Genomic DNA, 27,319 nt, shown 5'->3' on the forward strand with positions numbered 1-27,319 from the left:
AAGTTACTCTAGCCTTCTAAAGATTTCAAAGTAAAGTTTTATTCGTCCAAACATTCACATTTACCCCTCAGATAAGGTATTTGTTCATTTTACGTTTTGATAGCTGTCTATAGCTGAACCCAGCAGCCTGTCACTCTGCAGGGATATCATTAGCTCATAGTTTCTTTATTCCTCTGGCAGATTTTCATCTTTTGATTTGTAAATATGATTTGTAGGCAAGGAGATGTACAAAAGAGAGAAGGACAGAAAAAACAAAGAATGAGACTTTACGAGAGTTTTTGGTGTTCCCAGAACTCTCATCAGAGAAGTTCAATCTTCAAACATAGAGCAGGAAACACATTTAAACACCACAACGGGGCTGAATATGAAATGAGTACTGGTCACAATTTCCATCTCCAGAGACTTAATGATTTTTTGAGTAAATTGAACTGATGTTTTTCATTTGGTTTTCACACCTTGCTCCAGTTTAATTTCAGTTGATGCTTTGTTTTTTACAAAGCTTTACTAGACTCTCAGACTCATGAAAGGACGATGCATTTTTAAAGGCGTTAATGGTTAGACATTTATAGCTTAAACATCCACATCATTTAAAAAAATATCCTGTAATATGTTCTTAGTTTAATGGCCATTTATAGAAAGTGTGATTCACACATGGTACACACAGATTATTAGCAGACCATCAAACACACTAATGCAGTCGGTATCCCCAGAAACAGCTTACACAGTGAAAGTTTCACGCTCAAATTCTGATGCTGATGGTACCTGATTTAAGATGCTGACTATTGGAAAATGAGCCACAGGAAAACTAATGTCTACGACTGGACGTTTGAATTAATTAAAATCAGATAATCTCCTGCTAAGCAGTACAACAGGAGAGTATCATGGACATAAATTGCCACTAGGTGACTATTAACCAATACCACTGATAATTGCAACAGTACATTTTGCAGATACAATGCTTATCTGCACTTCATGAACTGAAGTGAACACACACAATTTGCTGAATGCTACTACAAGCCAATATGCTTTCCTTTTCTACTTCTAAGAAACAGCACTGATTTCAAAAGTAATACGTTTAAAAGGAGACAGAATATGAGTATTTGTTTGTGTGGATAGATAAACAACTGAGAATAAAGACAACTATTAAATCATATTAAATTATATTTAATCCCTCATGATATTGGATTAGAGGGTGGGACACCATCACACAGGAAATAAGCATTTGTTCATTTTAGACCATTAGAGAAGAAGCCCTGATTATCTTTAGAGCGTTAGCACAGAAGCTGCTGTTCATCAACACCAGGAAACATAAAGTAAGCTCATATTAGGACAGACCAGGAAGTGAGGAAGCCATCATGCCCCCTCACCTGGTGCTTGTGTCTCTCTCTGTGACCTTTTACAAGGGATGCGACGTGTGACCCACTGCAAAGGTAGGCGTAATATCACCCTCTCCCCTAAAGCCTCCTCCTACACAGCTCTCTGAACATGATAAGGATATTGAATTTTTATCTTTCTGAACAAGAAGATATCTGAAAAATTAGAGATTTTCTTTGGTGCAAATGATCAGAGAGCTGTCCAGACAGGGGCAGGACTGGGTTGACAAAGTGTGTGTGTATGGAGTTACCTCCCTTTATTGTTGTTAGGCTTAATAAACTAACACACACCCGCACACATGCTATCTAACCTCCACTGGGAGCTGAGTCAGTATGATTGCAGTGTTTATGGTTCACTTGTGTGTCTCCACACTTGTTAACGCTAGATAAAGCTGCTGCCTCACCAAAGCCTCACACTTTTCACTCATAGGCGTTTAGTCTCTGTCACCACAGTAACAACACAACAGATTTCTGACGCTCGCTTTGAGTTGTTCTGCAAGCGCTTAAATCCTCTCTTCTGAGATTCTTTGCTGCCGTTCAGAGTGAGTTGATTTTGTGCTGCTCTTATTCTTCTTGCCCTCGAAATGAATATTTGCATCACAAACACATTCAGTCTCTTTTTTGAGTAGTTCCCATTAAAGTCTGTTTATTCCACTGCTTGTAGTTTTTCTCACATGAAGTGTCGTCTGTTTGTGTGTAGTCCCCCTCTGCAAAGAATTCACAAAGCTGCCAACAATTTAAAAAAAAGAGACTTGAAGCTCATTTCCTTCAGCTATATTGCTGTTTACCCAGTCCTGTTACTGGATCATTTGCTCTTTTCTACTCTTGAGGTCATCTAAGACAAGTAGTTCTCGAATCTCTCTCTCTCAAATAAAGAAGTGTCTGTATATGCGCCTTGGATCTTAAACCATTAAAGGTCACATATTATCCTCCTTTTCAACTAGTTTGACTAAGTGTCAGAGCTGCCCAAAACATGTCTGTGAAGTTCTGGCTAAAAATCCACTCTGATCCTGTTTTTTTATCATGCCTGTAAATCCCTCTATTTCAGCCCTAATCAGAACAGGCTGTTTCTGTGTATATAGCTTTAAATATAAATAAACCTTGACTGGCCACGCCCCTCTAGAGGGGATGTGGCTCTGGCTTTCTCGCTCCATGCCCTATTGTTAATGGTGAGAAGGGCAGAACAAACAGCTAGCTGTGGGAATGTCGCCCACCTGGGGGAGGAGTTACTGCCCTTTGTGATGTCACAAAGGGAAAATCTCCAAATGGTGTGAGCATGTTCTGAAAAGTGGAGTAGGCAAAAGACAGAGAGGGTGGACCTTTCTCATAATTGGGGCGTTTGTTGACAGTTTAGCGACACATTGAAAACATTGTAATGATAATTTTGCATAATATGTGACCTTTAAGTTTCTGAATTATCTTCAGATGCATGGAGAGGTAAAAAAAAAAAATGAAAAAAAGAATGAGTAATATCACAGACCTTGAAAATCAATAATAATCAAATATTTCAAGACCCTTAGATTCATTTTGAAGCATCATCCAGACCTGGGTTTAGAAGCATTGATTAAAACCAATCATTCCAAACTTTTTAATAATCACATATTCTGAATACGCTTCTAATGTCTGAGATGATGTCACTCAACATGCTGGTTGTTCATTATAGGGGTCAGTTTCCCAACTTCCTTGAAAGTTTGTGTTTCATGATGCTTATTCTAAATGAGACACAAAAACAGCCCTGTCTAACTTACTCTACCCACCTCCTCCACCCTTTACTTTTACTTGCCCCTTTGCCCTACTTGTCCCCCCATCTCCCTCTCCACCATTGGTCCCTCTTGTCCCCGTCTTCATCATAGTCACAGTACAGATTTACCTCAGCCGCTCCGCCAAACGGACGGAGACCAACAGCAGCCCAGCAGCTACGACTATAACATCCCTTTCATCCAACATCAACCCCAAACTTACCTCAGAGAGCAGCAAGGCCAGCACCTCCAGAAAGGGTGGTGTCATAAAGGTGGCACCAGCCAGAAAGACCCCAAGCTTTAGCCTCCAGCTGAGAAAGTCGGGGATTTCGTCTTCTTACGCTTCCCTCGATACACCCAGTTATCGCAGCCCAATCAAGTCTCCCAGCCAGTACTTTCAGATTTGCTACTAGCTAAACAAGCTAAATAGAACAAATCTAAATATATGTATTCCATTTATCAAGCTATGATTAGCCAGAACAAATCAGTAAAGAGCCAATATTTTGGTATTTTCACCATATTAGCATGGCGCCATTTTCTTTTCACATCATTATGCTCAAGGTGGGAAGCTCTACAGCGTTAAGCATAAATGTTAAGCAAATAGTTTATTACCAAATCTAGCTGTTGTAATGGAGGCTAATGGATTACAAACTCTGTACGTTTTACATGGCAAAGTGTGTTTTTGGCATTCTTCTCGTATCATGTAACACTTTAAAATGTTAGCATCCAGCCACTGCCTAGCTTACGGTTTTATTTATTATTGTTTAAACGGTTAATTTTTGGGCTTTTTATGCCTATGTGTAGAGATTTAGCTGTGGATAGAGTCAGATATCGGGGAGAGGGATGGGAATGACATGCAGGTAAGGAGCCACAGTGTCGGACTCGAACCTGGGGAGCCTGCCTGAGGACCCTAGCCGCGGTACATGGGGCGTGCAAACAAACCTACCCCAGCTAACAGTATTATTGGCTAGTTAGTTGCTGGAAGCTAACATTAGCTCTCGTGTAGTTGTAGCTAAAGGGTCGTCACACATTTTGTTTTCTTTGAAATATGGCATGACGATGATCTGGAATTTCACTTTCCATCATCTTTTAAGTTGCTGATCAAACTGTAGGCGATTTATGTGGTTGTGGTTTGTCAAGTTTGCTATATTTTATTTGACCCCTGAAACAAAGCAGTGTAACAATATACAGTATCAGCATATAAGCTTTTTTAAAGATTTTTTTTATTTTGTGTGTGAACTTTTTATGCCTTTTATCAGAGAGACAGAGCAGTGGTGGATGGAGTCAGAAATCAGGGAGAGAGAGTAGGAAATGACATGCAGGGTAGAAGTTACAGGGCTCCCCATGTACTGGGTCGCCCGCTTCTAGTACAACAGCCTCTGTACATGGGGAGCCCAAACCAACCACTAGGCCACTGGCGTCCCCAGCATTTAAGCTTCAAACCCTGAGTGAGACTTCAAGTGAAAATGGGAGCCATTTGAATATGGTTAATATCAGATCTGCACTTTTCAAATTTGGTCACATAATCAATCAAAGAGAGATTTCCATTTTTATGGCATTAAATAATCAAATATTTACAAGAAATTACCTTTATTTCAATGGACATTTATGATTCAGTTTGTGTGTTTTGGTTCCATTGACGCTTTCTGCATGACTTCTTTTTCATTTAAGTATTTTTTAAACTGTTTTGAAGGATTTCTCATTTTCTCCTTTTTTAAACTCAAATCTGTTTTTTTGTTTGTTTGTTTTTTTCACAACATCTCCATTCCTCTGCTCGGGTCTGCATTTCATGTCGGTTCACCTCTGCTTTGAGCTGATTATATAAGAGATTTGAAAGTGTTTGCAGTTAATTTTGTGCTAAGTGTTGTCATAACGGTTTTTGAAATGACTAATAAAGTCCGTTAAAATCTTGTTTGTGTTTGCAAATTCTGTCATTTGTTGTTTGTAATTCAGTCTTATCCATTGCAAAAATCATACATCATCCCTCCATTATCCTCTAACCCTGTTACTCCTTCAACAGTCGTCATTATCATTTGCATCATAAAGGACGTTATATAATACTTCATTGTCCTGTATGTGCTGTTTGCATATTTTCATACATTTACATTTACAAGTGTTTGAATTCAAAATACTGACACTATTGCAGCACAATTATTCTATTTTCTGCATGTACATTATCTGACTACTTTTCTCTGTTGCTTTTTCTAGAGGAGGGTTATGTGAGAATGTACTTGAAGGGTCGTCCTATCACCATGTACATGCCCAAAGAGCAGGTGGACAGCTACTGCCTGGAGGCCCGAGCCGAGCTGCCCAGCAACAAGCTCAAACTGGACTGGGTGTATCCTTTCACCGAGAAATCACACTACCTGACATCTCTTTTTTTTTTTCTATTTGCACTTGTGATTTGAAAAAGTTATGAAAAGCAATCTTCTCGGGAGGTTAAATCCAGATCAGCCTGTGATAAAGTTAAGAGACGAGGCTGAGAAATGTGTCGCCTCTCCTCTCGCTGCTTGTCAGAGTCGATCTGTTCAGATGTTCATTTTCACCGTGTGGAGTCGCTCTGCAGTCAGTAATAACCTGCACACAGCTGGCAGCCGGAGAGACGCAACCAGTCAGCAGCTACTCTTGTGCCGAGTTATTTTTATTTCGTTTCATTTGGTGGTTTCTCTCTTTTTCTTTTCATTTGGTTATGAAAAAAAATGAATATATTGTGTTGTTCAGTGTAGCAGAGAGCCAGAGGGGGTGAAAAAGCTATGAGGGGAGACAAAGACGAGATTAAATCTGAGGTGAGAGAGACACAAACGCACTCACACAGCAAAAACACATGTGGCCTGTGTGTTCTGGATATTTAAAATCCAGTTTCAGCAGGATCACAGAAGGATTTTTTTAGAATAAAAAAGACAAATGAGAGAAGTTTGAATGCATTTTAATGTCTGAATATGGTTTTGGAGTAAGTGTGAATGTTTTTTGCCATCTCTGAATTCTAAAACGATTTATAAAAGTGTAAGCCAGCAGCTGCTTAAAAGTTATTGCTTATAATGAATCTGCTGATAATTTAATCTCTTGGTGTATAAAAACATTTGAAAACAGTGCAAAAATACTCGTCACGATCCAGAGCTTCTCGTCCCAACTGACAAACCTAAACCAACTTCCTGATTACTTCTACTTTTGAATTTGTTGTGTATTCCTTGACTCACATAATGTCTAGTTATGGTTACCGTGGTCGAGACTGTCGCTCCAACCTCTACTTGCTGCCCACTGGAGAAACGGTGTATTTCATCGCCTCAGTCGTCGTCCTGTTCAACGTGGACGAGCAGCTGCAGAGACACTACACAGGACACACAGACGACATCAAATGGTGAGAGACACTCTGGAGTCTGGGTGTCAAATCACAGGCTGTTCAGTTTCTTTTCTTTTAAGTCCTGCAGAATAACAATATACAGTGAGGGAAAGTGACTGTTAGACATGGGTACCTGTCTTTGCTTTTAGCATCAAATTTAACAGTATCAGTGGGTGAAGGTGAGCAATTAAAATTAAGGTTACCTTAAAAAAAGATACCGTGATTGTCTTAGCACACTCTGAGTTTAATAAAAGTTCAAATTTGATAACAGATCAAAGTATTGAGTGTTAGAGCTTCACACAACCTGTGAGTTAATCCTGTACTGTTTCATTCCCCCCTCATATTAATATGAACTCAGGCAGGTTTGCAGACATGCGGTAGCTCCAGTGAAACTCATTCATAGCTTTTAAAACCCTTATTCACCAGATGAGGCCTTTCATGTATGTCATCTTTATTCATGCCCTCCATTTGATGTTGAAAAGCTTTTAACTGGTTTCATGTCTGTTTTCCACGTCTTTCTTTAAACTAGCCTGGCAGTCCATCCTGATAAAATCACCATAGCAACCGGGCAGGTGGCAGGAACCTCTTCAGATGGTAAAGTGAGTGAGGTCTCTTATGTATATTTTAGCATTTCAAATCGTTTTTTGCTGAGTTTTCAGTCTTAAATTTGACATCACATCATACTGATGCTGCCTCTTACCTTCTCAACATTTGTGGGTCTTTTTTTTTTTGTGGCAGCAGCTGGCTCCTCATGTCCGTGTGTGGGACTCCGTCAGCCTCAACACTCTGCATGTTCTGGGCTCAGGATTCTTTGACCGAGCTCTGGTCTGCCTCGCTTTCTCCAAGTCGGTAAGGAAACAACATAAACCAATCTAAGCTAAGGAGAATTTCCGATCTTGTTGTGAATGTTTTTTGATGAGTTAAGTATCTTTTTCTGTACATCAGAACGGAGGAAACACACTGTGTGTCGTAGACGATTCTAATGACCACGTGCTCTCCGTGTGGGATTGGCAGAGAGAGGACAGACTGGCTGAGGTCAAGGTATGCATGTGTGTTAAATATACAAATGGTGACATAACCTTAAATCCTGCTTTAATGGTTTTTTCTAGTTTTAAAAAGCTCAAAGATTCTTCTTTTATGTGTTTGTGTTCAGTGCTCCAATGAGTCGGTGTTTGCTGCAGACTTTCACCCGACAGACAGCAACATCATAGTGACCTGTGGGAAGTCCCATCTGTACTTCTGGAGCCTGGAGAAAGGAACGCTGGTCAAAAAGCAAGGCCTGTTTGAGGTTAGAGACCAACCACTTTCCCACTTAGAAGGTCAAACACCATGAACTACCATCATATGATAGAGAGGCATACATTTTTACGTTTTCAATATGTCCATATATGGACAATCAGTGATAGTTTGCAGAAACAAAACAGTGTGTGTTCTTGTGCTTTTTGCAGAAACAGGAGAAGCCCAAGTTTGTGTTGTGCGTGACCTTTGCAGAAAATGGAGACGCCATCACTGGGGACTCAAGTGGGAACATCCTGGTGTGGGGGAAAGGCACGTTTATTTATTTATTAGTTCATTTAACCTTTCTTTTACAGAGTTGTCTGGTGAGAGAGGTTGTTGACGCTCTTGTGTAGATGGGACAGTAAAGGCAAAAACATACCCGTTTATTCCCTGAGGTATCTGTTTATTTACCTGTCTGTCTGTCTGTTAATCTGCCCTCCTCAAACAGTCGACCTTTATGTCAGACATTCTCCAACTGAACCTTCTTCATCCCATCCTTGTCACGCAGGCACTAATCGCATCAGCCACGTCATCCCAGGAGCTCACGAGGGCAGCATCTTCACTCTGTGCATGCTGAGGAACGGAACGCTGGTGTCTGGAGGGAAAGACCGCAGACTGGTGTCCTGGGACAGTGGCTACCAGCAGATACAAACGGTGGAGGTAAGGAAAAGTTCAACAGCACCAAAAGAGCACATTTTCTAAGGCTGCTTTTTATGTCATGATGTATTAAAGATATGAAATATAGAAACATGAGGTTCAGCATCCTGATGATCCTAATATATATATATTTTGATATTTTGATAAACAGTTAAATTGCATATCCAGCCCCTGCTTTTGAAGTAGCTTTCGGTTGTTCATATTAGCCTGAAATTGCTCTCCAGCCTGAGGCTTCATACTTTACATTCTGAATACTGCACCAAATCATAAATATTACAGAGCATGAGATGGGTTTAAACCTTAAACGAGATTCATGGATATTTATGGTCGTGAGAATTATGGATCGTTCATGTCTTATTTACTTTAAGGAGACCGCATTATGCTGAACTAAACACGAGTTAGTCTAGCAGATGTCTGATTCCAGGTTGTGAACATTATATTTCTTCCACAGGTGCCGGAGTTGTTCGGTCCAATCCGGACCATAGCGGAGGGTAGAGGCGAGTCTGTGCTCATCGGGACCACCAAGCACTTTGTTCTGCAGGGCAGTTTGGACGGAGATTTCATACCAATAACACAGGTAGATACATAAAAACATACAATGGTACTTCAATACATGGCTGAAACAAAGCTCCACTTTTATTATAGGGAAATCCTCAAGCCTCTAATTGACGTGTTTCAGCTCTACACTGATGTTGTTTATGTACTGGACTGATTAAAAGTCACATTTGAAAGGCTGTGATGTTGTAGCAGAAGAAGAAAAAAAGACTCCCCTCTTCTCCGCAGGGTCACACTGATGAGTTGTGGGGTCTGGCTGTTCACCCTGGGAAGCCTCAGTTCCTCACCTGTGGCTTCGACAGGCAGGTCTGCCTGTGGGACTCCAGCTCCCATCAGCTCATCTGGACTAAGAGCATGGAGGTAAGTTAAGTCAACGTCGCCCTCTAGGGCCAGTCATGGGAATTACACACAAAACAAACTTTCAGTTCTCATAAAACTAAGATACTGTACTGCTGTATGCTCACATTTAGCAACTAAATGGAAACAATTTGAAAATCTATAATATATAATTAATTTGGTTTTACGTATATTTGGTTAATTATTGTCTTTTTCTTATTAATGTTGACGAAAAAGATCACATCCTGAGTTTTTTTTTAATAACATACAGGGCTTGTCTAATTTGAACAATAGTGTCCTGTCTGATTAGATACTTCCACAAAAAGCTCAATTACATAAGGTATTAAAATGATATCTTCTTTATCATGCTGGTACTCTGAGATTGAAGGTGATCCCAGAGAAACTTTCCTCCGTGATCTGGAAAACCTTTTTATGTGAAATTATTGACATACATAAAGGACAAGTGTACAAATACTGCAACACAAAGTAAAATAGATTATTAAGCAGATGGAGATTGAAGATATTCTCTTTTTCTGTTCCTGACAGGATTCTGCCCAATCAGCCGGCTTCCACCCATCTGGAGCTGTGGTTGCTATAGGAACCCAAACTGGCAGGTAGGAACCCCATCATCAGAAAAACACTGACATGGTCAACAGAATTCAAGTGTTAATGTGGTGATACCCAAAGTAAAATATCAGAAAAGGCACCTAAAACACATTGTAAATATTACTAAATTGTTGAATCAGCAGTTATTAAACAGTGTGTCGTTGATCGTGCAGGTGGCTGGTGTTGGACACTGACTCCAAAGATCTCGTCACAGTTCACACAGACGGGAATGAACAGCTCTCTGTTATGAGCTTTGGACCTGGTATGAAGAGTGAAGTTTTTACAGTCTACTTTCTCTTTTTTATTCATATTAATAAACAAATGTTAAAGTTTTTTTTTTTTTTTAAGTATTAAAGTATAATATTGTTGACACCAGGAAACCTACAAGTTAAATTATGATCCCGAATTTGTAAACCTAATGGTCTGCGATTTCATGACCAATGATCTTCCTGTCTCCTTTGATTTTATTTAGACGGTAACTTCCTGGCCATCGGTTCCCACGACAACTACATCTATATCTATGCTGTGGCAGAAAATGGGAGGAAGTACAGCCGAGTGGGGAAGTGTTCGGTGAGCACCTGTATTTATAATCCCCCTCTCATCCGTGGCTCCTTTTATTTTTGGTTCCACCCTGCGTCAGCTTTATATTTAGTTCTTTCCTCAGCGTCTATATTTGGCTCTCAGCTCTGTGAACCCTGTCGTCACTGTGTGTCTAAAGAGAAGCTGTGAAATCATTAATGGCAACAGACTGAATCATACGGGGCTGTGTTTTTGTGACTATAATGATTAAGGGTTGATGTATTTAATCCTATTCAAATTTATGGGATTATTTGTGGTGCTTGAAATTTGATTCTGCCTCGTCTGCAGTAATGTTGTAAAGTGTGTCTTATAAAGAAATCAAACTTTCTCCTTTCGTGTCATTTCTCAGGGTCACTCTAGCTTCATCACTCATCTGGACTGGTCAGTGGACTCCCAGTACCTGGTTTCAAATTCAGGGGACTACGAGATACTGTATTGTAAGTATAACCACTGTCATCCTCTCGCAGTCTTTTTTTTATTTGCATGGTTTCTGACTGCTCTATATATAAAAGGTATAAAACATGTGCCTCAGTTAAATTTAACAAATGGAAATGGTTAAAACTCTATCATGTTAAATCAATGAAAATATGTAAATGTAAACATACTTGACCAAATTATTATTCATTCTAAATTTAACTTGTATGTATGCAACATAATCAAAAAAGACTTAGTGTCAGTACATTATAATCTTTAAGATTTTTTTTGTACTTTGTAGAGAAAGGAAAGAAAAGAACCCTTGAACAGAAAATCTTTGTTGAAACTTGTATTGAAACTTTTGTGTTTGTGTAGAATGTTATCGCTGAGGACTGCTGATTGAGAAAATATGCTTTCAAGTCCTTTAATGCATCATTTAAAGTTACCTCTTACATTGTTTTACATGCCACCCAATAAGCCGGAGTCCCGTTATATACAGTTATAAGAAGAGTTTTTAGCCACTAGGGTATATTACAATAGAATTCGAATTAAAAAAAAAAAACAGTACTTGTTGCTATCACATAAAAATGAAACTCTTATTATCACACTGGTTTTCAGATTCAAACATCTACAAGTTGCTGCATAAAGAATGATATAAAGTTTTCATGTACTTAATTTATTGATGGTAAAAAGTCAGGAATTCATAATGCACCCTTTATTAGCGCAAACATAAAATCATCATGATTAAGATGAATTTTCCATCAAGTGTGATGAAGTCAGTTTTTATAAACCAGCTGTCACATTTTATTACATAACATTTATTAATCTGACAGTTTTATCCAAATACAATACTATAGTAATAATTGTACTCATACAATAATACTTTACAGAAAAATACAATACGCTGTAATAGTCATTTGTTTGTGTGTATTTCCCCAGGGATCCCATCAGTGTGTAAACAGGTGGTCAGTGTGGAGACCACCAGAGACATCGAGTGGGCCACCTACACCTGCACTCTGAGCTTTCACGTCTTTGGTAAATGACATCTTCCTTCCTCTCCCTCCTCAGGTGTGTGTTTTAACTGTCCATTCAACATACGGTATATGTTTCCATCACTCTTTCCTCCGCAGGCTTGTGGCCCGACGGCTCAGATGGCACCGACATCAACGCCGCCTGCAGGTCCAACGATAAGAGCCTGCTGGTTACTGGGGACGACTTTGGGAAAGTTCATTTGTTCTCACACCCCTGCTCACAGTTCAGAGTAAGATTGTGTAAACTGTTTTGCAACATATACATCTCAGGGATTTAAAGAAAGAGATTCATTTCAAGTGAAATGAGACATGGATTTCATTTGATTTTTGACTTCTTTTCAGGCTCCCAGCCATGTTTACGGCGGCCACAGCAGCCATGTAACCAACGTGAACTTCCTTTATGATGACAGCTACCTGGTGTCGACCGGAGGGAAGGACATGAGCGTGATGCAGTGGAGGATAGTCTGAGGGAGCAGACAGAAACGTACACTCTATTTACGTCTGTCTCTTACTGCTGCCTCTTACTGGGCCTGAGAGCCAGCAGAGGCAAACTGAACTGCACTAACATGAAGCGAACCAAACTTAAATTAATTCAGAGGCTAAAAACAAAAAGGTGGAGCTGCCTGAACTGAAGAGGACCCTGAGGTTTGCTTCCTGAGATGAACTGTCGGAGCTGTAATGGGCAGTTGTGTGAAATACAAAAAAAAAACCCTGAACTTTTCTGCTTTTCTTTACTCACGCTACATGTAAAATACTCTCACCTACCTTCACCTACACACCAATGACATGAAACAAAACAGATCCAACAATTCTAATCCACCTAAACAGAACCAAAGGCTCTGATTTTCAGACTGCATTGAGCAGCTCTTGTGTCGTGCACACTGCTGCCACAGATAGCGGACTAAAAGATTCATTTTCAGAATGAATATCACTCATCCCAGAGCATAAGAACAAAAACTGTGTACAGAAAGAAAACTGTTTCTTTTATGTTTTATTTAACAACTCAGGAAAGCACTAGTGGAGCAGGTTAACATTGACATATCAGAACAAGCCCTAAACATATCTCACTACTACATTTTAGGAATATTCACATTTTGTAGGACATAGTAAAAACAAAATCCAGTCAGATTCCTTTATCCATCTCAGTGTTTGGATTTTACCTGTTCTTGCAACATTATCTTAACATTTCCTACATTTATTGTGCTTCCTGGTCTTGAAAAAAGACACCTTTTCTATTATTTATTGACAGCAAGTTTAATCCTTCACTGCCAATTTTAGTTCCCTTTTGTCTTCCCAACAAAAAAAAATCCCTTTTGAGACACTGATGTGTAAATAAACTGAGAAGCTTGAAACTGATTTGAGACAGGTTTGGGTGAATCTACAGTATTTGAAACTGTTTCAGAGTTTTGGAATGAGTTGTTGTATCTTATTTGCCTTGATTTGCCAGGGAAGTAAAAATGAAGCATGTTTGGGTTTTTTTCTTTTTTTTAAATGATGTGAAGCCTTTTCAAATCTGTATCTATATGCATTTACTGCACCAAGATGAGTGAAGGAAAGAGAAGGCTGAGACCATTACACTGTAACTATTTACGTCCGATGTGCACCATCAGATACTTTTTAGTGAACTGAACCTTTTCAGGTGTTTTTATTTTTTAACTTAAATGCACTGCTTCTGCCTTTTTAACACACACAGCAGGTCCATTCACCTACAGTACAGTAGAACAAGAAAATCATCATTTAGCACTTACTGGAGCTTTTCATGAACTGGTGATGATAACTTTCAACTTTTTGTAAACACGACACACTCCCCATCAAATGGTTGACAATAAGCCAATTAACACACATACACGTTTACTCAAGATTGCTTTGATTTGGTTTCAGCAACCGCCATTGATATAAGGAATTCCATTGTTGTTGTTAAAGTTGCATGATTTATAGTTTCCTTGCAAGGAAAAAAAAACACTGAAATCTTCTAACAGCAGTGATATAAAGTCAACTTTCTGCAGGGTGATTGTAACATGATCTGTCTTATCACTAAACACTTGAGGCTACAGAATACCACTGAAACATTAAACATTTGTCTGAATTGAAATGCAAAATCAAATCCCTTTGAGGCTGTGTCTTGTATTTTCCACTTGACGACATTTTACTTCATTTTCTTTCTTTTCTTTAACCTGGTATCAGTATCTGTCCCGGGTGATCGCATAAGACCTGGACAGCCTAAAGTACTGGTAAACAGGATTAAGATCTGATCACACAGGCTGCATACAGAGGTCGTCTTTCCATTTGTTGGGCAGTGTAAACCAGAGACTGTATATTAAGATGGACAGAGAAACAGTTTCTTGGGAGTGAGGCCAACATTTTAATTTTATTTAGAGCTCCCACTGCTGACTAGCTGGACCATTGGTCACAAACCCCGCCTCTTCCATTTTAACAGACGGGCTATGGGTCAAATTATAAAATACATGTCAAATAAAAATAATTTCACACACACATTGGACTTTCCATAAATGTGAGTGTCTGCTCCAAACCAACACAAGAATATTTGCTGCTGTGAACTGTATAGACTTGATATTTTATATGTAAATGAAATGTGCGCTTCGGTTACAGAAGGGGCGTGGCATCAATTCCACGGTTCCACCAACCAGCTCTCAGTATTGGCTCCAAATTGCATCACCAGTGCAACATGTCAGCACCTGTCGCAGGGTCACTTTTGCATCATTTTACACATTAAGGAGCGCCTACTCTCCCTGTTTCAATGGCAACAATCGTGTGGAGTAACAGACCACTCTGCTCTCATGTTTGATTATCATTTCTTTGCTGTGTCTCATGGAACTTTATATTTTTCAAATTTCTCATTTCATTCCAACAGGTGAAGACGAAATATATGCATTAAAGTCAGGTGTGCACCAAAATACAGATCTTGTTCGTATTGGTTCATTTTTTTATTTACATTTTTAATAAGGGACCCCACCCCTAAAGCCCCACCTTGGGGGCTTGTTTGTTGGGGCTAGTCCATTTTCTAGTACATTGAGGTGTTTCACAAGCATGGTCCACTCCTCAGTGGGAGGAGCTCAGCCCCCCCCCCGCTGGGATTTGAACTCAGGAACAATCTGCTCCCCGTTCTTTATTTTCATTGTAGGACTGAGTGTGAATTTTTACTTTTTACTACATTAGTGCTTGTTTGACTTGGTTGACACATGTCCAGGGGGGTATAGAAAAGCACACCACTCCTTTCGTGATTGACTTCTCTGACTTTCAAAGTAAAACACAATCGGGTCATCTTGAAGCAGGACATCACAACGAAAGCTTCTTTTGATTATAACACACTGGATATGAGTAGGCCCTAATGGTCGGCATTCTGGTAATCTCTGAATAGAATGAGGGGGGGCGTCAGTGAGCTGCACGTGAGCGTCTTCCCCGCAGGTGGGCAGCATCGAGCCGGTCTTCTTCCCCCCCCCCCCCCCCCCCCCCCCCCCCCCCAACTCCCTCCCCTCCTCTTCCTCCACAACGCAGTATTAGCATTTCCCCCAAATCTCTCCTCCTCAACCAAAACACTCCGAATGGGAAGAAAATATGGCATGAAGGAGGCGGCGGGTCAACACCACCGTATACCGTCTTTCACAGAGCACGAGCACCGGCTGAACATGGACTTAAGGATAGGCAGCGGCGCGCGAGGAGGGAGCACAAAGCGGATGGCAGACAACGCTCGTGTTGTCGCTTAGTGTTTCTGCAACACGACTCATCATCTGCCTGTGTTATATCTCTACGGAGGCGGACAAGGGACTTAGGGAGGAAGATTATTCGAGCCCCCCTGTACTGTATAGAACGAAAAAAATAAGCGGACTGCCGGTCCCTTTCATTAAACTCCTCGGTGCCATCATCCACGCTTGAATTAAAGACAAGAAAATGAGGTAAGCGGCGGGCAGCAACACGCGCTCATGACAGATGCGCAGGGACACTCAGCCCTTTGCCTCCAGTCTAAATTAACATTTACAGGTTTGTTTTTTTAAGTAAATATTACAGCTAAAGATGAATTGAAGCAGCGTAGAGTCATTTTCCACATATAGGGGCTGTATTATGAGCATATTGCGGCCCACCCATCGGGCCTCAGCCTCATATCACATCACTGTCCTTTACCGTTTTCTTTACAATGCTAATACGCAAGACGAATAATGTACATTAGCTGTGATGTCCCCCCCCCCCCCCCCCTTTTTAAGCCCTCTATTGTCAACGCCGGACCCACCCAGTGTATCCAATGCAGGACCTAAGCCAGGCTAATGTTGTCATGGAAACGACAGCATCATGTATTTGTGCCATAGTTTCTGCCCATAAGCCAAACGGTGCACCTGGCGAAATTAAAGCGCCGGTTCGATGTGGCACCGGTCAGACTGGCCACAGGTGGGGGTGGGTGAGGGCCCAGTTAATAGGAGTAGGTGGAGGGTGTTTATTCTGGTGGTTGCCAGGCAGGTTACCAGACCCCCCAACCCCCCTCTCCTGACACACATACACACAGGCCTACACACACACACACACAGGCCTACACACACAAATAAGCCTGCTCCATGACAGATCCAGTCATGCACGTATGGAAAATGTGTCTCATGTTTAAATCCTCATTCTATATCCGTGGTTGCAGACGGTATTTTGAGCCTTTTTCTGATTATCCTGGTATGCAGAATGCACCGAGGCCCAAATCTTCTCCAGCAGCAGAGTGTCTGTATTCTGTTCTATTTCTGAAACACTCCTTTTACATTTCTCCCTCCTGCTGCTGCCTTTAGTTTGACTCCTCTGTGTCTCCATAGATGCAGCCTGCCTGCACCATTCTGTTTTATGGCTTCAGATTCACCCTGACAGCTCCCCTCGGATACACTGCACTCTCTGGGCTTTTACTGTAGCTACCGGTGTTTGTGTGCATGTGCATGTGTAAGAGTGAGACTGTCTGGGTGTGTAGTTGTGTCTGGGTGTGTAGTTGTGATGCTACTCCTTTCAGAGAGGAAAAGGGAAAAAAAAGCTAAAAAAATAAATAAATAAAAGTAGACCTAGATGGTTTCACAACTGGATGTCTTGTTCACTACATCTCCTGAACTGAATAAATCAGCCCTTTCCTGTAACCTCACACAACCCAAAGCCAGCGGCTGAATGATTTCGCTCTCAGACAGTAAACACGTAAGATTCATATCTCAGAGTCCACTTCAGTGAACATGCTGTTTCCTCTTCTCCTTTAAGCTGCCTCGGTCCTGTTCTGCTAGTTTGTTTTAGCCGGAGGCAGATCTGTTCTTTGACTCAAGCCCAAAAGAGAAGTCTCCACATAGCAGCAACAAGGTGACCTGAAGATTCTTCTGCAGAGTCGAGAAAAAAAATTCAATGAGATTATTTGTTTGGCATCACTGCATCCTTTGCTGCTTTTGTGCATGAAGAATGTGTGCGTGTGTGTTTCTGCACTTACGTGAGTGTGAGTTATTTTTAGTCTGGTAACGGTAGTAGCTTCATTATGGGATGCTCTCTCTCTCTTGTCTCCTTGTCAGACTGGCTCCTGTCATGTGTTCATGTTTGTGTGTGTTTCTGTATGTGTGTGTGTGTGTGTGTGTGTGTGAGAGAGAGAGACAGTGTAAGTGGGCAGAAAGCGAGGCGTCCTCTCTGTACTATTAACGCAGGATGATTTCTGACGCGCCTGTTATGGTGACTCATCGTAGGAAAGGTAGAATGAGCGAGTGCAGCCAGTGGAAGGTAAAACGCTGAGTTATGCATCTTACTGCAGGCAGCTGCTGATCAGAGAGCGGCTCCACGTGAGCCAGCGTCCCCACACACACAGCCACAACAGTCACATTCTGTGGGTTTTCATTCGGCAGCGATACCACAGTATTACCCAAACTTCTCAGGGAGAGTCAGTAGAGGCAGGGGAAATTAAAAGGACGGTCTTTCCTAATTAAATAATTTATACTTTTTCTTGTTTTTATTTTCTGAAAAAAAAAAGAAAAGATTTTTCCTTTAGAAGATTTGAAATAACAGAAGAAGCCACAGTTCTCAGACAAAAATAAACCAATATTAGTTCCAGACATTTAATACTGGAGCCACTATTGATAACAATGTCTGGAGACTGTATCTACTTGATTGATTGCCATAAAAGATACAATTCTAAGACATTCATTGTCCCCAAGATGTTGTTCAGTGAATACTTTTGTGATCCTCAGACTTTTCTTCTGTTGTCCCTGAAGCTTTTCTGTTCATCACCAACTTCCAAGGGTTGTTATCCTCCATCCAATCGGAGCAACTAAACCTGTGCTGTAGCAGTAGGCTACCAGGATAAGTTGTTAGGCTATCATCCGGTTTAACATCCGCTTTCACACTCGCACAAAACTCCTGAAAACTTCCTGATGTTTGTTTTTTCACGAGTGAGCTGCATGTGTAAACGCAAACAGCTGAACTTTTTATTTTTTATTTTACCCAGACTTTTTCCTTCCAGTAAATTTTCTGCGTGAAGTCAGCAGGAAAATTCACCGCAAGTGAGAGGGGGTGGTGACGTTTATATCCTGCAACCAGCACACAAACCATAGACTTCATGCATGCGACCAGTGCGATCTCTGTGCGCGTAATGAACACAGCTTCATTATCTTTCTTTTAACCAGTATGTTATTTTTCGCCGTTTTGTTAATATTGTGATTGTGTCAAAATACAGATGGCATTGATATTAAGGCAGAATTGTCATTTTAGCGTCCAAAGTGGACTCTGTTGCTTCCTCTGTCTCTTCCGCGGTGTGAGCTGCATGTGTGAACAACCAACTCGGCAGGATTTCAGCGGAGGTCTTTCTGAAATTTTCCAGAGTGCATAGGCTTAGTCAAATTATCGGCTCTTAAGCTATAGGGATATGTTGGTCAGAATATTTCAAGGGTAAATAAAGACAGCACGTACCAAGTCAAACTGCATCAACTAAGACAACAGTAGATTATCTAACAATAGAATACGTGCAGACTTCATAATTAAAAAATAATCTAGATCAGTGGTTCTCAATTAACTGGGACATTGGGCTCACACTTTTTATTAATGAGAGGGAAAGAAGAGTGAAGATAGGAAAGCAGACCGGAAATATTTTTTGTGCATACTTTTAATCAAAATTCTTTTTTTTTTACATGTGAATAACATCAACGTTATATCTCTTCAAACAGAAATGATGAAAAAGATCATTTTCGGCTGATATGGTTATAACCTACATACATTTTAAAGCTGTGATAGTCGATAACTAGTAAACACTCATTCTCATGTCCATTTAATTCCTGAGCTTGTTTTTCTGTCTTTCAAAGTGAATACCATGTGACCCTCCCGTGTCTCTGTCGTCTCATAAAGTAAACATACTGTTACCACAAACCATCATACATAATCTGGTCATTTTTCCAGCACATCCCATATACATACACAAGCTTTGTTTTGCTGGAGCTTTGATGATGAATCTGCATCATGTGTCCATTTGGCCTAATGGAGGTCAAGCAGACCGTATCAGATGACCTCCGCCTAGTACTGTGAAAGTATTCACAGCTAAGAGAGGCATCTTTTCTTTCTCCCTCTCTGCCTTTTGATCCTACAGATTCCTACTGTTTAACCCCATTTTATCATTGTGCTCACTGATTTTGGATGCATATCCTGCGTTTTTTGTCTTCTTTTCTTGTCTTGTGTTTCACTGATTTTCAGGCTCAATTGTTTTCTTTAATGCCTCAAAGCCTATCTGTTGGTAGCCTAGCATACTCTTTGTTTCCCACACCTCAGCTTGCCTTGGCAAAGGAGCTTACATTCTAAGTTTGCTTTAGCCAGATGGACCACTCATTGAGGACACATTCTGATTAAAAAAAAAAAACATGAAAACCACAAATGCTGCTCTAGATAAAATAAACACTTTGTTGTAAGCTAATTATAACTTCTGTTCCTCCAGTGCATTTCATTTCAGCCTTGTTATATTGTGTCCTTTCATGAAAGCTGAGCTGAGTGAACAAACCTGCTGTGTGCTTTCCCACCCCGGACTTAATTGGTGATTAGGCTTGTGGCTTAGATGCATTTCTTGTTAAATTCAGCTACTGTAGAACCTATTTAAAGCTTTCCTGAAAATCTTCACGATAAAAAGGCGGGTTGTAAAAGCTCTCCTGTTTCCTATGTTGGCTAACGTGTAATTTCCATCCATTGGAAATGATTCCTTGGAGGTTAAAAGACAGCGCTCCAATCCTCAGAACGGAGAGAGATGACTGGTCTACTCTGGTCACATGTTCTTCTCTCTCTCTCTCTCTCTCTCTCACTCTCCCCCTCTCTTGCATTCCCTCACTCTTTTGCAACACTCCTCATCTCTCTCCCTCACTCGCTCCTTTCCTCCCACTCGTTCTCTCTCTCTTTCTGTCTCAGTCTTCTGTCCGCTCTGTTGGATTTTTTGAAACCTTTTTTAGAGGATGTAAAGAAACCTTAAGTACAGCATGTGTACCGCTCTCTCCTCCCCAGGCTGACACTTCCCCCTCTCCTCCATAATCTCCCCTTTTTATACCTCCTTTCATCCTTTGCGTGAGTATCGGACTGTCCTCGTCTGCAACATGTATTCACTGGATGATTTTGGGTAAGGAAACATGACCTCTTTCTCTGTCATATTGTGTTGGTTTTCTTTGTTTTTGGAGTGTTGTTGAAAGGTAAAAAATTGGCTTTGGACTGTGCGGTTAAGATGTTGCCTCTCCTCTCTCTGGTGTTTCTGTTTAAAGCCTGGCTCAGCTTTCAGACCGCAGAATCTGTTTGCTTCTTCTAACAGGATTTGTATGCCACTGCAAAGAAAAAACAAGTGGCTTGAGTTGGAGAGGAATCCAGGAAAAGTGGGAGAGGAAAATCTCCTCTAGTGGTTGCTGACTTTCTCTCGTGTGTCTCCTTCTTTCCACTCGTCTGTCTGTGTTTTCTCTGGAGCCAGCTGTTAGCTCAGAAGCCTGATTGGTTACCCTTTAGCATATCTTTCATTGGTTCACCCTTTTTTTTTTTTTTTAACCCTGGGAAGAAGGAACGAGTTGTCTGTCAGCTCAGCTGCTGCTCTCCGTCGTTCACAGGATAGATCCCATCTGACTCGTTGCATGTGTGAGAAAGGAAGGCAGGAAGAAAGGGATAGAGAGCGCTAATCTCTGAATGGCTGATGAGTTGGACTATCAAAAGCCAGATGAATCACGAAGAGAGGGGGTCCCTTGTAATAATATGGCCTCTGCAGATTACAGCCGGACATGGTGATTTGTGGAAGCTCAAATACAGATGTGGAGCCGAGTGGGGCAGATGAGATAACTTCAGAGATTTACGCTTGACTGCATGCACTCTAGTAATCTACAGTAAAGTACAGTGCCTCTGGTTTACAGTATGTTCTTTATCGATGAGGATCTGCTCACACCGGCATGGTCACTCAGATTATTATGAAGCAAAATGTAAAAAAAAAAAAAAAAAGTATATTTAGACATATAACTGCATAGTGTTCACGTTTCAATTTAATTCACTGTAATTTCAGTGAAGACTAACATTTTCTTTAAAATCTTAATCTGGCCCATCCTGAGATCAGCTCCTCCCTTTCAGATGTCGTTTCTCTGGCAGTTTTTTTGACAGCTACATCTTTTTAGAGAGCTGACTAATCCTGGAAAAGATCAGCTAATGACATTTGACACAAAGGAAAGCACAATTCTCCGAGCTCATATGATGCTACACTGACTCAGAAATAACAGTATTGTATAAGACTGTGACAGGTTAATACTGAATCTGTATTTTTGTCTGTGTATCCCGGGATGTATTGTCCTCCTAAATGGAAGTGGTGTTCCCCTTTAAGGATCAGGATTAGTGATGGGACGCGGACTAGGGACGGCTGAGGAAGGTGGAGTGAGGCTGAGGAGGAGAAGCAGAGGTGGGGGAGGGGTGGTGTAAAAGAGGGGGTTGCTATCCATATTGTACTGTATGTGTTAGTGACAATTAGCCTGAGGGCCAACTGGCATCTATAGCAGTTTGTAATTAATAAGTGATGTCATCAGTGGGGTCGATATGCTGATTTCAATCTGGTAGGCTTCAAGGCTGTGTGTTGTTGAAATGTAACCAACCAGTTTATTTTGAGAGAAAGATTCCATATCAAACCTTTTGTCAAATAATAGCTTGGTTTATTAAAATGTGTTGATACAAAACCAATATCTTTACTTCATCTTAAAGGTATATTACAGCTTGTAATGTTCTGGGTGAGTCTTAAAAGCCTCAATATCAGTAATAATTATATTTTTCTACCTTTAAAATATATGTTTCTAGGACAACTCAGGAGAAAGAACCCCAAAAACCCCTAAAATGTTTTGGTATGTCACTTTGAGTTCCTGATCTTATACACCTGTCAAAACAACTAAGGTCTAACAACTTAGCTTTGTTGCTAGTCCAACAACACAAACCTCCATCATTGTCACAAAGGATAATACAAAGGAAGTTAGTTGTTGTAATACTTTCTGTTTGATAGACATTCATGAACAAAACGTAATCAGTGACCTTTACGGTATAACACAGTTGAAGGGAAGTTTTAACAATATATTTTCCAGATAATGGTCTCAAGTCTGTTTGTGCAGTTTCTCTTTGTCTTAGATTTTAAGCTTCTCTGTGTGACACAAAGGGATTTGTGGGAAAATATCTGTGGAAATAAAAAACAATAATGATTTTAAGTCTTCTCACATGAATGCATCTCCTAACCTTATCTCTGGCAGGTCAGCCTTTTAAATAGAGAAAGAACGGAATCAAGCCCACTTGTCACTGTCACATGTTTGATAGTGATCTTTCTCCTTTCAGCGGTTAGCATTGCCTGTTAGCATTTTCTAAATGTTAGTAAGGGGCAGTGCCTCCCCCCTCCCCCCCCCCCCCCTTCAGGCATCTCAGAGCCTGTCACACATTGAACTTGTTAACATTTGCGCAGCCTGTCACTGAAATGTCTTATGGTCTGTAGCTGGACACTCCAAACTTTACAGGAGCAAATGGTAATTTAGCCTGGCATAAATGTGACTGTGAGCCCAGAAGAAAACAGATCACTGTGGACAGGCGTTCCAGTTCAACCAGTGTTGACTGTAAAAAAGAAAAAAATATTCTAGTCACATCCAGTTAATTTAGCCCTTTATAGTTTTACTCTCATTTAAGTTGTTTTCTCTCTTTAAATGTATTTCATTAGTCAAATACTAATAAAATTCACACTTATGGGAACATTTAACTGCACTATCAGTACAGTACTTTAACTACTTTTATGTCATCCTGATGATAACACTGACATACTATGAATTCAGGACTTTAACTTGTAGTGGAGTACTTTCACAGTGTGGTAAGAGATTTATTACACTACCACCTGGCATGCATGTTAATGCAGAGTGCTACAGATTTAACCCATCAAACAGCTTTCTCTCCATCTTTATCAAGGGAAGCATGATCCTTTAAGGGTTACAAGTGTTTTGATACCGTATAGTTGGTCACTCACTGCTTGTTCAGGCTATCGTTAGCTCATTATCACTCGCCATCATGTCGGCTCATGCTCTCTCCTTCCCTCTGCTTCACACACACTTACTCACATACACACACACACCTCACAAACACACCACACACACACACACACACACACCCGTCCTGCTCTCTGCCTGGCATTGCACGAACTAACATCTTGTATTTGACAGTGAGGTGAAAATGTCATATTTAATATGTCACGAACCACCACTTACATTTTAGTCCTGCCTCATCTCGTCTCATTAACAAAAGCCAAACATGCTTTTCATCAAGCTGACCAAGTGCCATACAACACTCTGTTCCACTGTCTGTTGTGACATAAACAGCTCTGCGCCACGGCAAGTGAATTAATTGCGCAACACAACAAATCGATGTTCAAATACGGTGCCGGTACTTTTAATAATAGATTTTAGTGATTCGTTGTTGCGGCCCTAATCGATAGTATCCAAAAGTACTGTAACTGAAGCTTTAAAAAAATACAGATCTTCAATCATATTTTGACCAGAAGCTGCCAGAGAGAGAGAGAGAAGTGGTGGTACACTCAAATACTGACATTTCTCAAGTCCATTTGGCATCTCATAGAGACGCCTAAGTTCCAGTTATGTCTCCTGCACACAGCCACATTTTCAAATTTCACTATTTGGGCAATTTAGACAGTTCAAAATATGCAAGTTTGGATAATTAAAAAAATTCATCAAGAGTGAGTTACTTCTATTTTTCTTGCCATGGTATTGAACAAGTATCTGTTGATTTTTAATAGTATCATATAGAGGAAGAAGCTAATCAAAACATGATTTTCTTCAGCATACTGAACTGTTCTGCCCCATGGCAGTGTGGCTTGTTTCTGTTGTTTGCTGTCACTGCAACATATGAGGTCAGCTATTAGTGTGGAGGTCAAAGATCAGAGAGTAATATTCTGTCATCCTCACACTCTAGTTCTGTCAGTCCTAGGACTGTGTGTGTATCTAAGTGGATCTCAAGCCGTTTTCACATATGCACTCCGGATAATATCTAGATAATTACTGGAGGACTTCTCCGGAGATTCTCCCGACCTAGCCGTTCACATATGCTCCTCACAGCGGGGGACTATCCCTGTCAGAGGGGAGGGGGGTCGGGGGATTTCCTGACGTAAATAAACAACGCGGAAGTAGCGGCCGAAGCAACAGAGTCCGCTACACGACGTTATAATGAGAATATTTGCCTTTATATCAATGCTATGTGTAGTCCAATGGAATGACAACATCCACAAAAGAGCGGAGAACAACATACTGACGAACAGAAAACATAATGCAGACGTTTAATTACGTGCACGGAGATAGTAGTGGTCGTGTGCAGACACTTTAGGCAGTCACTGTATAAAAAACGTCATTCTCTTCCCATTGGCTTGAGTTGAAATCTCCGGAGTATATGCGGCCGCGTTCAGACATCAGCTCACTTGGACTTTCTGTGGAAAAAAATACTAGGGGTCTGGCCTGAGAAACTCCGGGTAAAGTTTGCACGAAAAATGCGTCTGTTTGCGTTCACACATAGCCTCTGGGTAGCCAAATCTCCAGAGTTTTTCAGGAGATTTCCGTATGTGTGAAAAGGGTTTCAGTGGGAGGTTACAGATTGCAGGTTCTCCCTGTAATGTAATGCTTTATTACTCTTGCTGCAGTTGTTGCTGCAGATGTTTTATATTTTAATCTTACAAAAGAACACATTTTTTAAAAGGATTTTATAGAATTGTGTAAAAGATGTTAGGAGAAAATTGCCGAAGAAAGAACATTTTTATTTACTGTGCCAGCGAGACTGTACACAGCTACAGTAGAGCTTTGCACAAAATGCCAATATCAGCACGCCAACTTGCTGATGAAACAACTTCATCATGCAGATTTTGAGCATTTTCAACGCTTCCTGTGGGCAGGATCTGAGTTAAGCATTTTTTTCATTCTAAGATACTAACGAGCCAAATAGCACCCAGTCTCTGAATGCATTGGCTAACTTCTTCTAAGGAGATAACGAAGTCATTTGGATAAATCTTAAACTGACTGATCAAAGGGTTACAATGCTAGCCCGGCTAAATATAAGCGTTTCAGTGCTTTCAGGTTCAAATGAATCTGGCCTACACTTTGATAAAATCCCTCCAGCTAATGATAAAACTAACTTCTCTCTTGTGACGCAAATTCTGACCGAGTGTTAGCTATAGTAATTAACTCACTGGATATTAATGGACTCTCAGCATGCACTCACAGACTCACCCAGTTAATGTGTGTTTGTACACGTTAGTGTATAATCACCAGTTACATGATGTGTCCTCTGAGGCAGAGGGCATCCAGATCAATAAGAACTGACCACAGTATGGACCACTGGCTGTTAATATAGGCTCTGCTTAATACTGGGTGGCTATGGCAACAACAGGCTGGAGCCAAATGGTGGGGGGTAACAGTAGCAACCCCAACTACACCCCCACCCTCTTAATATTAGTGTGTGTGTGTGTGTGTGTGTGTGTGTGTGTGTGTGTGTGTGTGTGTGTGTGTGTGTGTGTGTGTGTGTGTGTGTGTGTGTGTGTGTGTGTGTGTGTGTGTGTGTGTGTGTGTGTGTGTGTGTGTGTGTGTGTGTGTGTGTGTGTGTGTGTGTGTGTGTGTGTGTGTGTGAGGGTGTGTGTGTGTGTGTGTGTGTGTGAGGAGGGGTAGAAGCTGTTTGAGTCGGATATGAGGTAATCTCCCTTGGGCAATGAGTACAGCAATAGTACAGAGGTTCACACACACACACACACACACACACACATACTCACACACACACATGCTCATCTGTTATGCGCCCAGACAACAGGCTGGTCAATGACTTCATCCCTGCCAGTCTGTCCGTCATTCATCTCTTTGTTGCCGGTTGGATTCTGGATGCAGCAGTACTGGAATTTAAACCTGAAGGATTTAATTCAAATTTTGGGCTTTTTTAAATGGATCTCTTTTTGTGTTAATTGTGCAGCCCTGCACTCCTGTTTGTAATTTATATTTCAGGCTTTCAGCTGGAGGATTGTACAGCTTTTAATGAATTCTAGCTTCAAGGTAGCGGAGCCGCACAAGCTGGGTTTTGTTTCATAGATTGTTGCTGCTGTTTTTGTTTCTCTGTTTACCAAAAATGGACATACAACGGGTCCAAGTGCTGCGTTACTGCCTCCCTCAGAGCGTCAGTGACTCAGGGTTGTTTTACAACCACATCTCTGCCAGGTTTGTACTCACACCTTGTTGGTGTGTGTGTGTGTGTGTGTGTGTGTGTGTGTGTGTGTGTGTGTGTGTGTGTGTGTGTGTGTGTGTGTGTGTGTGTGTGTGTGTGTGTGTGTGTGTGTGTGTGTGTGTGTGTGTGTGTGTGTGTGTGTGTGTGTGTGTGTGTGTGTGTGTGTGTGTGTGTGTGTGTGTGTGTGTGTGTGTGTGTGTGTGTGTGTGTGTGTGTGTGTGTGTGTGTGTGTGTGTGTGTGTGTGTGTGTGTGTCTGTGTCTGTGTCTGTGTCTGTGCTTGTATACCTCCAGAATTTATTAGTGTTAGTGATGTAATTTACAGGCAGAAAGAAAAGTGAAAGTAAAGATGTTTTAAATGAAGGAAGTTGTAGTTCACAATTTGCCTATTTTTGTAGTCTCGATCACTGCCTGCAGAGACGTCTTGTGATGTTACAGCAGCACAGACAGTCAAATCTTTCCCTGTTGTATTTTAATCAGTGCTAAAATACTAATCTGTAATCTTAAGCTGGCCTCAACAAACCGTGGTCAAACACAGAATTTAGGTTATTTTGGATTAGTAACTGTGTGAGGGCAACTTAATTTATCAGAAAGCTGAAAAAAACAACAGTTCTTTGTTAGTATCTTGTGTTTAATTAAGTGTCAGATGTTGGCTGCTGATTATTTTGATAATCCTTTTTTTTTTTTCTTTCCTCACG

At 40.8% G+C, this 27,319-nt stretch overlaps 2 protein-coding genes across 5 annotated transcripts in view; both read left to right on the forward strand.

Moving 5' to 3' along the window:
* The window catches only part of eml1 (EMAP like 1), a 38,979-nt gene extending 24,152 nt beyond the window's left edge, over nt 1-14,827 (forward strand). The window contains exons 6-22 of the mRNA XM_061063275.1: nt 5,321-5,450; nt 6,321-6,470; nt 6,982-7,051; nt 7,191-7,301; nt 7,398-7,493; nt 7,606-7,740; nt 7,901-8,000; nt 8,239-8,390; nt 8,839-8,964; nt 9,171-9,302; nt 9,825-9,892; nt 10,058-10,146; nt 10,357-10,454; nt 10,813-10,900; nt 11,817-11,912; nt 12,008-12,138; nt 12,251-14,827. Coding sequence (XP_060919258.1) covers nt 5,321-5,450; nt 6,321-6,470; nt 6,982-7,051; nt 7,191-7,301; nt 7,398-7,493; nt 7,606-7,740; nt 7,901-8,000; nt 8,239-8,390; nt 8,839-8,964; nt 9,171-9,302; nt 9,825-9,892; nt 10,058-10,146; nt 10,357-10,454; nt 10,813-10,900; nt 11,817-11,912; nt 12,008-12,138; nt 12,251-12,376 — 1,898 coding nt within the window. The 3' untranslated portion in view covers nt 12,377-14,827. The remainder of the gene's footprint in view (nt 1-5,320; nt 5,451-6,320; nt 6,471-6,981; nt 7,052-7,190; nt 7,302-7,397; nt 7,494-7,605; nt 7,741-7,900; nt 8,001-8,238; nt 8,391-8,838; nt 8,965-9,170; nt 9,303-9,824; nt 9,893-10,057; nt 10,147-10,356; nt 10,455-10,812; nt 10,901-11,816; nt 11,913-12,007; nt 12,139-12,250) is intronic.
* Nucleotides 14,828-15,393: 566 nt separating this feature from the next.
* evla (Enah/Vasp-like a) overlaps nt 15,394-27,319 on the forward strand; it is a 39,464-nt gene continuing 27,538 nt past the window's right edge. Inside the window, exon 1 of one of the 4 annotated variants that reach the window (XM_061062749.1) lies at nt 15,394-15,822. In XM_061062749.1, coding sequence (XP_060918732.1) covers nt 15,818-15,822 — 5 coding nt within the window. In that variant the 5' untranslated portion in view covers nt 15,394-15,817. Of the gene's footprint in view, nt 15,823-20,222; nt 20,499-26,190; nt 26,617-27,319 lie in introns of those variants that run through there. The other 3 variants (XM_061062747.1, XM_061062746.1, XM_061062750.1) reach the window with 3 other exon arrangements.

This window comes from Labrus mixtus, chromosome 18 (assembly GCF_963584025.1).
Source record: "Labrus mixtus chromosome 18, fLabMix1.1, whole genome shotgun sequence".
NCBI classification, from domain to species: Eukaryota; Metazoa; Chordata; class Actinopteri; order Labriformes; family Labridae; genus Labrus; species Labrus mixtus.